This window comes from Eubalaena glacialis, chromosome 13 (genome assembly GCF_028564815.1).
Source record: "Eubalaena glacialis isolate mEubGla1 chromosome 13, mEubGla1.1.hap2.+ XY, whole genome shotgun sequence".
NCBI lineage: Eukaryota > Metazoa > Chordata > Mammalia > Artiodactyla > Balaenidae > Eubalaena > Eubalaena glacialis.
Genome location: NC_083728.1, coordinates 87504610 through 87518340, shown reverse-complemented (window position 1 = coordinate 87518340; position 13731 = coordinate 87504610). Strand labels below are relative to the sequence as shown.

At 53.1% G+C, this 13731-nt stretch overlaps 1 protein-coding gene across 1 annotated transcript; it reads left to right on the top strand.

The window, feature by feature from the left end:
- The first annotated feature begins 6634 nt into the window (after positions 1 to 6634).
- SERPINE1 (serpin family E member 1) lies at positions 6635 to 13445 on the top strand. Its single transcript, XM_061210387.1, has 9 exons — positions 6635 to 6791; positions 7444 to 7715; positions 8362 to 8595; positions 9135 to 9329; positions 9944 to 10142; positions 11598 to 11698; positions 11816 to 11902; positions 12434 to 12517; positions 12853 to 13445. Exons 2-9 carry the CDS (start codon positions 7445 to 7447, stop codon positions 12888 to 12890), a joined length of 1209 nt encoding a protein of 402 aa, XP_061066370.1. The 5' UTR covers positions 6635 to 6791; position 7444; the 3' UTR covers positions 12891 to 13445.
- The last annotated feature ends 286 nt before the right edge of the window (positions 13446 to 13731 follow it).

Genomic DNA, 13731 nt, shown 5'->3' with positions numbered 1-13731 from the left:
TTTTGAAACCCTAACAAGATAGTTATGGAAGTGACATCATTCTCCCCATTTTGCAGAAGAGAAAAGTAAGGCTGTGGGGAGTAAAAAAGTTACCCAGAGTCTCCTGCTAGTCCTCAGGCCACATCTGCCTCTTTCTACAGAAGACATCTTGTTCATGCCCATGGTGTCTGTCTAGAGAGACTGAAGCATTAGGAAGGGAAAATGATTTGCTCATGACCATGTGGATAACTGGAGCCAGAATGTCTGGTCACGGTGATGACCACCGGAGAATCCTGACGTGTTGAGAGCAAACACATGTGGCTCAGTAAGCAGGTCTGATTGAATACAGTCTTCCCTCGGTATCTGCAGATTGGTTCCAGGACCCCCACAGGTACCAAAATCCACAAATACTCTAGACCCTTATATAAAATGGTATAGTATACTCTGTCCTCCGTATTCGCACGTTCTGTATCCACAAGTCCTGCATCAGGGGATTCAACCGACTGCGGATATGATCGGTTGGTTGCATCCACGGGTTCGAACCCACAGATACGGAGGGTTGACAAGAAGGGAAGGGGAACCTTCTGGTGGTGAGTCTCCTTGGGATGCCTTTCCTAATCAGGGTGGGGTCTCTGAGGTCAGGAAGAGGCAGCAACGGGGATCCAGGAGAGAAAAAGCAGGTCTCCGAGGATGACGTAAGGGACAGGAACAGTTGCAAGGAGGAGCCCGGTGCTCTGGAGAAGGGAGTGGGCCCAGGAAACCAGGGATCAGGAGGCGGGTGTGGACGGAGTCGGGAAAGTGTTTCTCTGTGGCCTCCAGCCTGCAGGGGGTAGAGGGTGCTGCTTAGGACGGCGACTGCGGTGCAGTCTCTGAAGGCATCTCTGAATGTCACATCAAACCCATCCCAGAAGAGATTCAGAGAAGCTCCTTTATGAACAACTGAGCTGGCGGATGAGGGGAAGGCAGCCGTCCTGACTCCCCTGATCAAGCTAACGCCCTCCTGCTGCCTTTCCTTCACACACTGCACTGATCTCCCCAGCCCTTTCCGCCGCCAAACGACATGGAGGGGCAGAGGAAGAGTTCTGGGCCCCCCACGGATCCAAGCAAGCCAGCAAGACAGGCACCAACTGCCTTCCTGCTCACCAAGCCAGCTGAGGCAGCCCGGGGTGACTCAGATGAACAGACATGCAGAGAAGGCCTGCTTCCATATGGCGAGGAAGTAAGAGAGAAGGAATAGTCAGTGACTCGGGATGTCCCTGGCTCCCCACTGGCAAATTCCATCTGTGCTGCATCACCAGGCTGCTTCGTTCCTGGGATCTCTGCCCCCCACAGGTTCCCCACTGACCCAGGGTCACTGTTTATCTGGGCGTCTGCCCATCTCAGTAAACTGGTTGCGTCCAGAGCCAGGATGCAGACTAGAGCAGGAGCCTCTACTTCAAGAACCTGGGAAGAGGCTGCAGTAAGAGTAGACCTAGAAAACGAAAGCCCATGAAGAGAGCAAGACGGAGATGGGATGCCCCAGGCAGAAAGAGTTGCTGCCCGGAGATGGAGACAGGTGGAGAGAGGATGGGAGCATTGTCTCCCCTCCCTGTCCTGGGATCTGTGACCCGCACCCCCCACCCCCACCCCGCCCCATCCATGCTGCCCTCTGCTTCTCCCTTGCAACCCAGCATCAGTACCTCTTCCTCCGGGAAGACTTCCCTCCACATTTGGGTCCACACCCTGATAGCCCGAGTCTTACAACTTTGTATACAGAGTTTGACAGATGGTTTTAATCTAATCATTGCATGATGTTAATCTTCTGTCCCAGGACGTGTGTCTGTGCCTTCGGAGAAGGGAGAAGCTTATGTTTCTCTGAATCACACCATCGGGCATTGATTGTCAATAACCATTTGGCCATTGATTGTCAATAACCATTTGGCCATTTGGGGGAAGAGTCACACAACAGCCAGGGTAAAATGAGAGAGGATGTGTCCAGAGAAAGTGATAAAGGGAGATTCAGGAACGCTGGGAATGAAGAACAAGTTCTGGTAAACAGGAAAGAAGTGAATCAGAGTTAGACAATCTATGTACGTGGAGAGAGAAGTGGAAGGAGGGTTAGGATGGGACTGCGGTAGGCCCGGTTGGAGTGGGAGGCTCCCAGGCCTGCGCTACCTCATTCTGGCTGCCACCGGCAGGCTCTGCGGTCACACCTACCCCAGAAATCACACATGCCGTCTGCCCCATACTTCCCCCTGTGGCCACACTGGGCCCCCTTCTCTCCCTCTGCCTCTTTCTCCCAAGAGAACAGGCTCTTTCTTGCCTGGGGGCTGTGGGGGGGGGGTCTCTGGTGCTCACTGAACACCGACATTATGAGAGGCCACCCCCAAGGGAATACTGCCCCCCAACGCCCCCCCTCCGAGAAATAAGGATAAACAAGACATGGCGATGGCCACAGTAAAGTGAAGGATAAGCACAGAAATGACTGTAAGAGAAGGGGATGTTTGTAAAAGTGGTTCAACTGTTAGGGGGTGTTACAGGGGAATCAACAAGACGTAAAGGATGTGGGTGGCAGAGAAGGGGACAAAAGGGCCAAGACCAGAAGAGTAGGTCAAACTCTACTCCATTTTCACCTGCTGATAAAACAAGCCTCCGTCCTTCCTGGTATGCTGGAGGGTTCAAGACACGTGTCAAATGTCAGTGGGGTCCACATGTGACCCCACAGCTCAGAGAGGAAAATCTTCCCAGGATCTAAAGTCTGCAAAGTCGGCCAGTGGGAGCATGTCAGGATCAGAGTGAAATCAAGAAGATTTGGCCTGAAATGGACAGAGGGGCTGACAGCCATTCTCCTGGGTGACCAGCCAGTCTGCTTCCCCAGGCATTTCATCCACTCTGCTAATCACCGAGAGACATCAAAATATATAACAAGGCGCTTGCCTTATGTCAAAATTAACAGCTCAAGTTGTCTGGGTTCCTGTCCTGGTTCTGCCCCAACCGAGAGCGGCTGCCACTTAGTGACAGCCTGGAATATGCCGGACGCTTACAATATTTCATTTAATCCTCACAAAAACCCTGGGAATCAAGGGTGGGAATCAGTGTCCATCTACATACCTACCTCACATACAAAAACTGAGACCCACAAAGTTTGGTTTTGCCCAAAGACACATAAGTAGCTAAGTGTCAGAGCCCTGACCAGGCCGGCTCAATGGGCACTGTTCTCCCATTTATGGTATGTCGCTGTGTGTTCTCAAACACATCCCACGGCCTCTCTGGGCCTCAGGTCTCTTACCTGCAAATTCAAAGGACCGGACCAGATGGTTCTTAGAGCCCTCCTGCTCTGAAACTCTATGACATGATTGGAGAAAAAAACATCCCACGTTGGTGGATGCAGGTTTTACTGTTACGGGAATTTAAGGCGAGATGGCTGGAGGTGGCGGCTGGAGAAGGCGTAAAGGAGAGGGGCTTATGGTGGCAGATTAGGGGGAAGTCAGGCTTGGCACCAGCGTGAGGAGGGACCCTGGACAGGCTGAGGTGGCCCATGTCTGTCGGGCTGTCCCAGGGTCGTGATCTTCAATGAGAAGAAGCTGACACAGAGCCCAGGCCTCGGCTCACTCCTACAAGATGGGGCCGAGAGCCCAGCCCAAACACAGGCTATTTTGGACATTGTATTCTTTGGAAAGCCACCAGGCCAGAAATAGCGCTGTGAGTTAGTAGGACCTCGGCCTTCTGCCACCCCCGGCTCTCCCAGTGAAATTACCAAGAATCAGGAGGCCGGCTCTTAACATTCCAGGGAGCCTGTGTAACTGATAGGAGGCAGCCTCTTCTCCCCACAGGAAGGCCTGGAGCAGAGCATTTGACTGTAAAAGGGATTCTGCACAAGGAGAGGAGAGGGAAAGAGGGATTGAGTCACGGAGAGCAGAAAAGAGAGAAGGGGAAAACGGGGAGAGAGCTCACATGGCTGAGACTAGAGGAGACGGGCGGGAGGGGATGGAGATTCCCAGTGGATGGAGGGATGAGTAGAAGAGATAAGAAGAGGGAGTCTCAGAGGGAGAAAAGGAAAGAGAAAAAGAGGGCGGGTGCCTGGGGCTTGGAGAGCAAAGGGGAAGCAAAGAGGAAGAACAGAGAGCAAGAGGGCAGCTGGAGGGCAGGAGGTAAAGCGTTGGAGGGAAGACCAGCATAGCTGAGGCCCCAGTGGAACCAGGGCTACTGGGGTGGGTGGGATGGGGACAGGGATGGGGGACAGTCACGGAAAGTGTGAGTCTGATCTCGTCACGAAACACCTGCTCAGGGCAGATGAAAACATCTTTCCCAGTTGGCTAGAACTGGAACTTCCCCCAGAAATCCACAGCCCTGTAACTCATCCTCTTATCTCTGACCCTCTGGGACTCAGAGATCCAGTTATTTCAACAGTAGGGACTTTTGACCCCTTAAAAAAGAGCCAATGCTTGAAAGAGGTGACGGGGTCAAGGCTGTTAGTTTGGTGTTCAGGGAAAGGAGGGAAAGTGACAGCTCCTTGAGTCAGGCTGGATTCTGAGAAGGACGTTGCAGGGAGGTCTGCTTTGGGGCAGCGGGCGATCAGACTGCACCCTGGTGTGGAGAAGATCTCCTGAGGGCAGACCAGGGGGAGGCAAGGCCATTTCACGGAGAGGAGAGGCAGGGACCACGATCAGGTCTGAGTTTAGATCATCTGGCGGCCCCAAGTGATCAGAAAGTCAAAGGGAGGGTCAGAAAACCCAGCATGATACAGTTACACTAGGCTTTGCCTCAGTTTCTAATCCACACCCACCAGACACCTACAAGTCTCCTCCAGTTTGGGAAAAGACCCCTTAGTAAGTCAGCCTTTTCTGTTTCCAAGGTAAAGAGAAGGTACCCCTTCTCTCCCCAACAGGACATAGAGCTGCTCCCAGGTGCTCCTGTGCCCAGGAACAGAGGGGCTTTTCTGGAATGGCATCAGGATCATTCAGGTCCAGGGGTGGGGACAGAAGTGGTCACTGCCCTGGCAGGACCCAGACAGTCCCAGAAAACAACAGGGCTTTTACGGCTGAGGCTGAGCGAGGAGAGAGACAACAGCTTCTGGAATAGCCCACGGAGGAAGGGATGAGGCTCAGCTGAAGTGGCTGGAGAGGCCGGACAGCGGGGCACCTGGAGGGCAGGTCCAGCCACCTCTTGACCCACTGCTCTTCCAACTTGGGGCTTGGCACTCCCAACACAGACTCCCAGGTCCCTGTCCCCCTGTGGCCCCCAAGGGTGAAGGGCAAGGCATTGGGGCCTTTCTGGGGTTAGGAGATGGCTTGGAGGCTTCCCCTTCTCTCCGTGCCACCCCACATCCCCACCTGGTTCCCAGGCGCAACAGGGAAAACAAAGGCGGAGGCAGAGTGAAAATGGAAAAGTCCTCCAGCTGCAGTTGCCCTTGGTATCTGTTTACTTAAAAAATCCAAAACAAACATCCCGACACATCCACCCACTTAAACTTCCTGTGATGCTGCTGCCGGCTGTCTCCATGGATACTCCCAGTTGAACCCCACCACCTACACAAAACATGGCAGTGTGTGGACTCCCCCACCCAAGTCAAGGGCACCATCCCCCCCAGGACCCCTCTGGCACTACCCTGTCCACAACCTCAGGGTACACAGCCAAGGGTGCCACCAGACCCCTAAATGCACCAGCCCAGTCCTACAAACTAGCCTCTAGCCAACGTCCACCATCTATAGAATTCTTTGGTCACTTTGCCACCCCTAATCCCAGTGCCCTAGAAGCATATCCCGTAAACCCGCCATGAACTGATGCCCTTACTTCCATCCCTACTGCCGCCACTCCAGCCCTCCAAATGTCTGCATCTGGAGGAAAAGGATAAGACGTAATCCTCCCCAGTCACAGCAGGGAGCTCAGAAAAATGAAACCTACACACTGGGCTCCTAATTTTCCGCCAAGGCTTTAGCCCTTTACCCCAGTTACCCACCACCCCGCCCAGCACACCTCAAACCCCAGCCAGACAGGACTGTTGACACAAAGAGAGCCCTGGGGACACCACCAGAGTCTGGACACATGGGGGAGTCAGCCACGCATCACCCGATGGACGGGCTGGCAGGCGCTTGGCAGAGAAGAGGGAAAGAGGGGAGGGAGTTCTCCACCAGGCTCATGTCCTAGACAGTCAAAACCCAGACAATCACATGGCACGCTCCGTGCCCTCTGGCTGCTGGGATGCGGTCAGGAAGAGGGAGGGGTGTTCTTCCCAGTTTGGCCAGTGCATGGAGCTGGTGGACAAAAGTTTGCAGTATCTTTAGCTTCTCTGATAACTTTGCAGTGATCTGTTTCTCCAAAGGAAGAAGAGGAAGTGTAAATCGTTTCCCTACACTGAGCACTGGGGAAAGTAAGCACTGGGTGCCAGGGGTCAAGCTGGCATAACATCCCGAGGCAGAGGGCAGCAAGATCAAGGGAGGCCCTGGGGTCAGGGCAACCAGGACTTGCTCAGCTGTTCCAAGCCCTCCCTCTCACATGTACACAGACAGGGCTGCACGCACACACACACAGACGCCTCAGCAAGTCCCATAGAGGGAGGTGCCGAGGGGGCCCGACCGCTGTTCAGACAGACTTCCAGAGCCAGAAAGTGGGCGGGGCCAGACCATGAGTTAGTCTGCTTCCGGCCCACATCTGGTATAAAGGGAAGCAGCAGCCTCCAGAGGAGCACAGCCGCATCTGGCTGAAGGACCAAGAGCACTGTCCAAAGAGCCACACCCCCTCCCCAGCAGAGGAATAGCCACCACCATCAACACCCGAAGCCCCAGCAGCAGCAGGAACAAACTGCCAGTCACAAGGCACCTTGAGAATTTCAGGTAAGAGAAAAGCAAACTCTCTCCATCTCCGGACCTCGGGCTAAGGCAGGGAGCACCCCTCTGCAGAATCTCCTCCATCCATGATCCCCAGTGTTCCTCTTTCTTTCCCCGGAGACCTGCAGCCCTGAGTTGACCCCGTCATATCAGTGATCCCAGGAGAGCGGGGAAGATGAGCAGGACCCCCCAACAATCCCACCACCCAGAAGCAAGGGCCTCACCTCTCTTGGACCCTCTCCATTGAGACATTCCCCTTCCCCAGCGCAGGAAAGGGGTTTTTCACGCCTGCTAACTTGAATGAAGCAATGATTGTGAAAGCATCATAAGAGAATGAAAAAGCATCGTGTAAATCACAGATGTTATTATAATTTCGCCTTTCAGCCTCCTGGAAGGGAAGGGAGATCTCTTGGAGGGTGCCAGCGGGTTCTAAGATTCCCACAGGTGAAAACGCACTTAAGACTCCCTGGGGCTGAGACAGAGGGGAAAAGGCTCAGGATCTGAACACATCATGGTTTCTGTCTTGCCCTCCTGTTCACGTATCATCTGCCAGCAGCAAACATGGGGAGCCTGGCCATGGCTGGGGTCCCATCACCCCTCCCCACTCACCATCCTTCCAGAACTATGCCCTCATCTGATCCTTATCCACTGGCTCTAGGATGCAGATGTCTCCTGTCTTTGCCTGCCTCGCCCTGGGCCTGGCCCTCATCTCTGGTGAAGGGTCTGCCTCCTACCATTACCAGTCTCCGGCGGCCCACCTGGCCACAGACTTTGGAGTGAAAGTGTTTCAGCAGGTGGTGCAGGCCTCCAAGGACCTCAACGTGGTTTTCTCACCCTATGGGGTAGCCTCAGTCATGGCCATGTTACAGCTGACCACAGGAGGAGAAACCCAGCGGCAGATCCAAGAGGCAATGCAATTCAAGACTGATGGTGAGAGATGGGGCAGGGTGGGAGGCGGGCATTCACGTGGTCTTCCCAGGACAGGGGTGTAACTGACCAGAAGCAGAGGAAGGGCTGACCCCAGCTTAGCTGAGCCAACTCCTGTCCTCCCATGCCGCAGGGATGGACCACTGCATCTTCTTCTCACCACACCCTGTGTCACTTGGCTCTTGGATAGTCACAAGGTGTACAGGCCAGTGGATCTGGTATAAAACAGCCCTGCCTCACCACTCATATACTGTGTGACCTTAACCCCTCCGAACCTCAGTGTCCTCATCTGCATAATGGGGACAATAAAAGTATCTACCACGTGGGGCTGTTGTAAGGGTTAACTAGAATGACGCATGTGAAATGCCTAGCATAGCTATTGTTATTATTAAAAGAAAAAAATTAGGGTTTATAACTTAAAAACAGAGAAAAATATTCCAAGCCAAAGAAAGGGTTAGGACCTAAGATTTTTGAGGAAAACAGGGAAATGCAGGAAAGATTAAGGTTTGGAATGAAATCTCCATCCAGAGACCTTCGGGGGAGCAGAAGAGTCCCATGCATGTGGGTAGGGTTGGGGGACGTTAGCCCCACTGGGAGCCCTGGGTTTGAGATGAGCTTAATGTGTCCTTTCCTCCCCGCTTTGGCCCAGAGAAGGGCATGGCCCCTGCCCTCCGTCGACTGTACAAGGAGCTCATGGGGCCATGGAATAAGGATGAGATCAGCACGGCTGATGCCATCTTTGTGCAGCGGGATCTGAAGCTGGTCCAGGGTTTCATGCCCCACTTCTTCAGGCTGTTCCGGACCACAGTCAAGCAGGTGGACTTCTCAGAGATAGAGAGAGCCAGGTTCATCGTCAACGACTGGGTGAAAAGACACACAAAAGGTGAGCAGGCAGGGAAAGGAGGCCAGTCCCAAGGGCCTGCAGAGAAAGGGGATTCAAATCCCAAGTGTCCTAACCTCTCCCTTCCAGCATCTTCTGCTCTGTAGACAGAAGGTCAAGTGTTTTAAGAATCAAAGCATCATGTTTTTCCATAATTAGGCTTTCCCCGTGAGCCAACTCTAAAGTCATCCCTAAAAAGTATTGCGAGATGTTATAAGAACAGTAATAACCATGACAAGGGGCACACACAACCCGTCAAGACTGCAGCTTAGGGAACAAAGTAAAGGGAGACTTGTGTTTCCAGGTCTGATCCTGGACAGGATCCCAAGACCACGAAAGTGTGGTGAGCTGGAAGGCCTTCTGAGACTCTTAGGAAGATGAAAGGGGTTGAAAGCAGCTAGATAGGTTCACTAAACCTTACCCAGTCTGTCTTCTGACGGAATCCCTTCTGACACACATCCATTTGAGGACTGGGTGCTGAAGAGGACCATCTAAAAGGATTTAAAAATATCTAGCCTCCTGATCACCTCGATTTCCCACAGGCATGATCAGCGACTTACTTGGCGAAGGGGCTGTGGACCAGCTGACACGCCTGGTGCTGGTAAACGCCCTCTACTTCAACGGCCAGTGGAAGATGCCTTTTCTAGAGTCGAGCACCCACCGCCGCCTCTTCCACAAGTCCGATGGCAGCACTGTCTCTGTGCCCATGATGGCTCAGACCAACAAGTTCAACTACAGTAAGTGCAAGACCCTCCCTTCCCCATGTCCCACAGTGACCGCACCTCATCCCTGGGGGGCATCCCCTCTAAGGGAGGAGAAACCCTAGAATACACCCCAGCTGTGACAAAGACTCCCCAGGTAGGAGACACTGGGATTATCAGAGCAGCAGAAAGTAGCTTTTACCTTGTGCAAGATGAAGCTGAAATCCAGAAATTCCCTCAGGCCCATATTTGACCACTTTGACCCCATCTCTCATCTTCATGTGGTTCTAGTGTGATAACCTGGGGTTCACAGATCCTTCTAGGGAAGAGTGACGTGAAAGTTGAGATTAAGGAGATGGGGATTGGAATGAATTAGTAGCTGGGTACTGGGGAGAAGGCTGTGAAGGTAAAGAAGGCCAACAAGAGACAGAGAACCCAGAAGACACTGTGATTTAGCAGAAGAGAAGGGAAATGGGAATAAAGACATTGAACAGGGGTGTGGTGGGGTGGGGGAGCCTCAAAAGCTAGGATGGAGAACTGGCTTCCAGAAAGAGTGGAGGGGACAGGAGGACTAGTTGAAAAGCCAGTGCTGGGTTAGAATCCACAAGAGCTGGAGCCATTGCCAACGCGCCATCTTGGTGTCTTCGCAGCTGAGTTCACCACGCCCGATGGCCATTACTACGACATCCTGGAATTGCCCTACCATGGGAACACCCTCAGCATGTTCATTGCTGCCCCCTATGAGAAAGAGGTGCCTCTCTCTGCCCTCACCAGCATTCTGGATGCCCAGCTCATCAGCCAGTGGAGAGGGAATATGACCAGACTGACCCGCCTCCTGGTTCTGCCCAAGTAAGCCACCCTTTGCTCTTGCCACGCTTGCCAATGCTCTAGTGCCCTCTGCCTCCCCTCTCCCCTGGTTCCCTGAAAGGGCCACCCCCATGTGGAGTTTCCCAAACGTGACATTTGCAGGGTAGGGACAGGGAAATGTGTGGGTGGCTGATGGGAAACACTCCGGCCTGGGTTTGATTAAGATTCCTGCCATCATCCCTCTTCTGCTGGAGGGCAGCGGGGGAGTTTTCTAGACCATGCCCCACATTTCCCACCCTCTGAATACCCAGCAAAAGCTAGCCAAAGGAAGAGCAAGAGAGATAGATGATGCAGGGTTGGGGTGGAGGGGAATACATTGATCTATACTCTTTTAGGAATGCCCCTCACTCCCACCCCCATCTCTTCAAGTTAGCATCCAAACAATGGAGACAAAAGGAATCACTTCCGCAGATGAAACAGCCGGAACTACAGCTTCTAGCTGGCTTCCAACAAAGCAGAGTTTTAAAAATCCTTCTGTAGAAGCAAAGAGGGTGCCGGAGGCTGAGACTGGATAATTCCAGAATTGTGGGGAAGCTTCCCACCATGCTTACCCCAAATTTCCAGATGCCATAATGCCAGGCTTAAGGAAAGAGGATAATTTAGTTGGTTAGCACGCTCTCACTCTCTCTCTCTCTCAAAAAAAAAAAAAAAAAAAAAATAGAGGTAATTAGTTGTGCCCTGATGGGAAGCAGAGCGGGATCCCCAAAGCCTCGCTGCTGGAGTCCTTCTCAGGCTCAGCTCTCAGAACACAATCTACAGACCGGGTTTTTGTTCAAATATCCTTGCAGAAGAATTTGCCCTGCCCCCTCTCTCCCCAGTCAGACTGAATATCATTGTGCTGAAACTACTGCCTTATTTGAGGAAAGTAATTAGTCATAGGTTCAAGGGAGTGGGGAGATTGCAGGAAAATGTTCATTAGTACTAGAATCTCCCAGCAAGGAGGAGACCTTGCAAACGGATTTGAAAAAAACAAGCTTCCCACTTCTACTTTTTTTTTTTTTTAATAAATTTATTTATTTATTTGTTTTTGGCTGCGTTGGGTCTTCGTTGCTGCACGCGGGCTTTCTCCAGTTGCAGCAAGCGGGGGCTACTCTTCGTTGCGGTGCACGGGCTTCTCATTGCGGTGGCTTCTCTTGCTGCGGAGCACTGGCTCTAGGCGTGTGGGCTCAGTAGTTGTGGCTCGCGGGCTCTAGATCACAGGCTCAGTAGTTGTGGCACATGGGCTTAGTTGCTCTGTGGCATGTGGGATCTTCCCGGACCAGGGCTCGAACCCGTGTCCCCTGCATTGGCAGGCGGATTCTTAACCACTGCGCCACCAGGGAAGCCCCGCACTTCTACTTTCACATCAGTCCCCATCCTGTTGGTCTGTGGGGACGGGGATACCTGGTAGGGTTAGAGGTGGCCTGAGCTTGAGCTGTGTCCTGCTCCTGTCTGCAGGTTCTCCCTGGAGAGTGAAGTTGACCTCAGGAGGCCCCTGGAGAACTTGGGAATGACCGACATGTTTAGGCCAAACCAGGCGGACTTCTCAAGACTTTCAGGTAAGAGGTTTTCCTTTCACTTTCTTCCCCTGGTGGACAGTGGGGTCCCTAAGAGGACTAAGGAGCTTCTCACTGAGAACCAAAGCTGATGTGCTTTGGTACCCACCTCTGTTTCAGATCAAGAGCTTCTGTACGTGTCGCAGGCGCTGCAGAAAGTGAAGATTCAGGTGAATGAGAGCGGCACGGTGGCGTCCTCCTCCACAGGTGAGTCAGGCTCAGGTGAGGCCTGGCAAGTCTCAGCCCCAGGCTTCCAGGAGGGGCCGCGGTCCGGCACCCAGACCCTGGGTGAACCGGGAAGACCCCACTGCCCATGTCAACCAGGCCTCTCCTGGTAGAGCTTCGCTTCCTGTGTGGAGAGCATCACCCCGATCCTACTAGAATACAGGCCTGCTTTCCCTGGCATCCCGTTCCCTCCCCACTGGCTCTGAGGTCCTCCGAATGTGAGGTCCTGGCTTGCTCTCAGAGTGGTCAGTCAACTTAAAGGCACTTGCTTCCAATACGCCCTAAAAGGGTTTAGATAAACGTGCCTGCGAGTGACTACCTGAGAGATCGCTACCCGATTCCTGGAGGAAACCAGGCCTCAGAGGACATCCCAACACTTTTAGGGTTCACATCCAGAAAACAACTGAGCCTCCTAAAACCCCCCCATCCCAGTGCCGCTGTCGCTGGATCACCTGTGACCAATCCAGGCTCCCGTGCCCACATCCCTCTAAGACATGGTGCCTTCTCTTCCAGCCCTTATAGTCTCAGCCCGCATGGCCCCCGAGGAGATCATCATGGACAGACCCTTCCTCTTCGTGGTGCGGCACAACCCCACAGGTGAGCCGGGGGCCCGGGAGACCCCCCCCCGCCCCCCCCCCGCTCTCCTGGACTCGGGCACTAGTCCGGGCAGGTGTAGATGCCCCCACTCCCCCCAAGAGCACTCCAGGCAAGGAATCATAGCTCTGTTCCCCTTCCCCTCCTCGGAGGCAGTGCTCTCTCCAGACGGGGTGCTCGGTCTGTCCCCCAGTCCCAGCTTAGTCACTAGAGCAGCTGTGCCTCCAGACACTCACTCATCTCCCCGTATCTCAGTTCATCCGTAAACACCGAGCTGGGTGAGCTGTGCCGTTCCCCTTCCCCCCACTTCTCACCTCCCGTGATTCTTCCGTCCTCAGGAACTGTCCTTTTCATGGGCCAAGTGATGGAACCCTGACCATGGGAAATGCAGCCCTCATCTGGGACGGAACTGGAGAAGTCCAAGAAGAAGAAACTCCGGAGCAAAGAATTTTTATTTTAATTCATTTTTCTGGAGAAAGAGAAGATATTTACCTTTTTTTTTTTTTTTTTTTTTAAATGGTAAATCTTTCGAATCTGCCTCTTAGACCTCCGGCTCTCCCAGGAGGGGGAAAGAGGACCTTTGAGTTAAACTCCCCAGTGGAGACCCTGGGAGAGACCTCGGAAGCACAATGCCCCGAAGGTCTCCCAACAAGACTGCAGGACTCCCAGGATCATTTGCGCGGCTGCTTCTGCCCATCGCTCTGCCCGTTCGGGTCTTCGGACCCGGATCGCACTGAGGCCCTGGCAGGATGGCACCGCAAGGCTTACAGGAAGGAGCTTTTGCGTGTTTGCTAGAAATAATTTATGTTCCGGTCACGTTGCCATCACTCTTGCACTGTCTTGCCACTGCTGAGAAAGCTGGCTGCAGGCCAAAGAAGGCCAATGGGAGAAACACTCTTTCATGTCAAGGTCCGTCCTCCCCCAGCTCAGAGGCGCGAGACCCACCCAGGCCTGGCTGCCCCCTCCCCAGAAACAGTGTGCATATATTATTTTGGAGTGTAGGTGACTTGTTTACTCAGAGAAGCAGGTTTCTGCTTTCCACAAACTTTATGTTGCAGAAATAGAGGGAGAGAGATGAGATGTATGCTTGGTTCTTGGCTCCAATATCCTGGTGGGGAGGGTGGGATGCCAGGGGTGTCCTTGAGTATTTATCACATCCTTGTCCTTGTGTGCTTGTGAGAGAGAAAGGACTATGGAGAAAACATATTATTTAAACT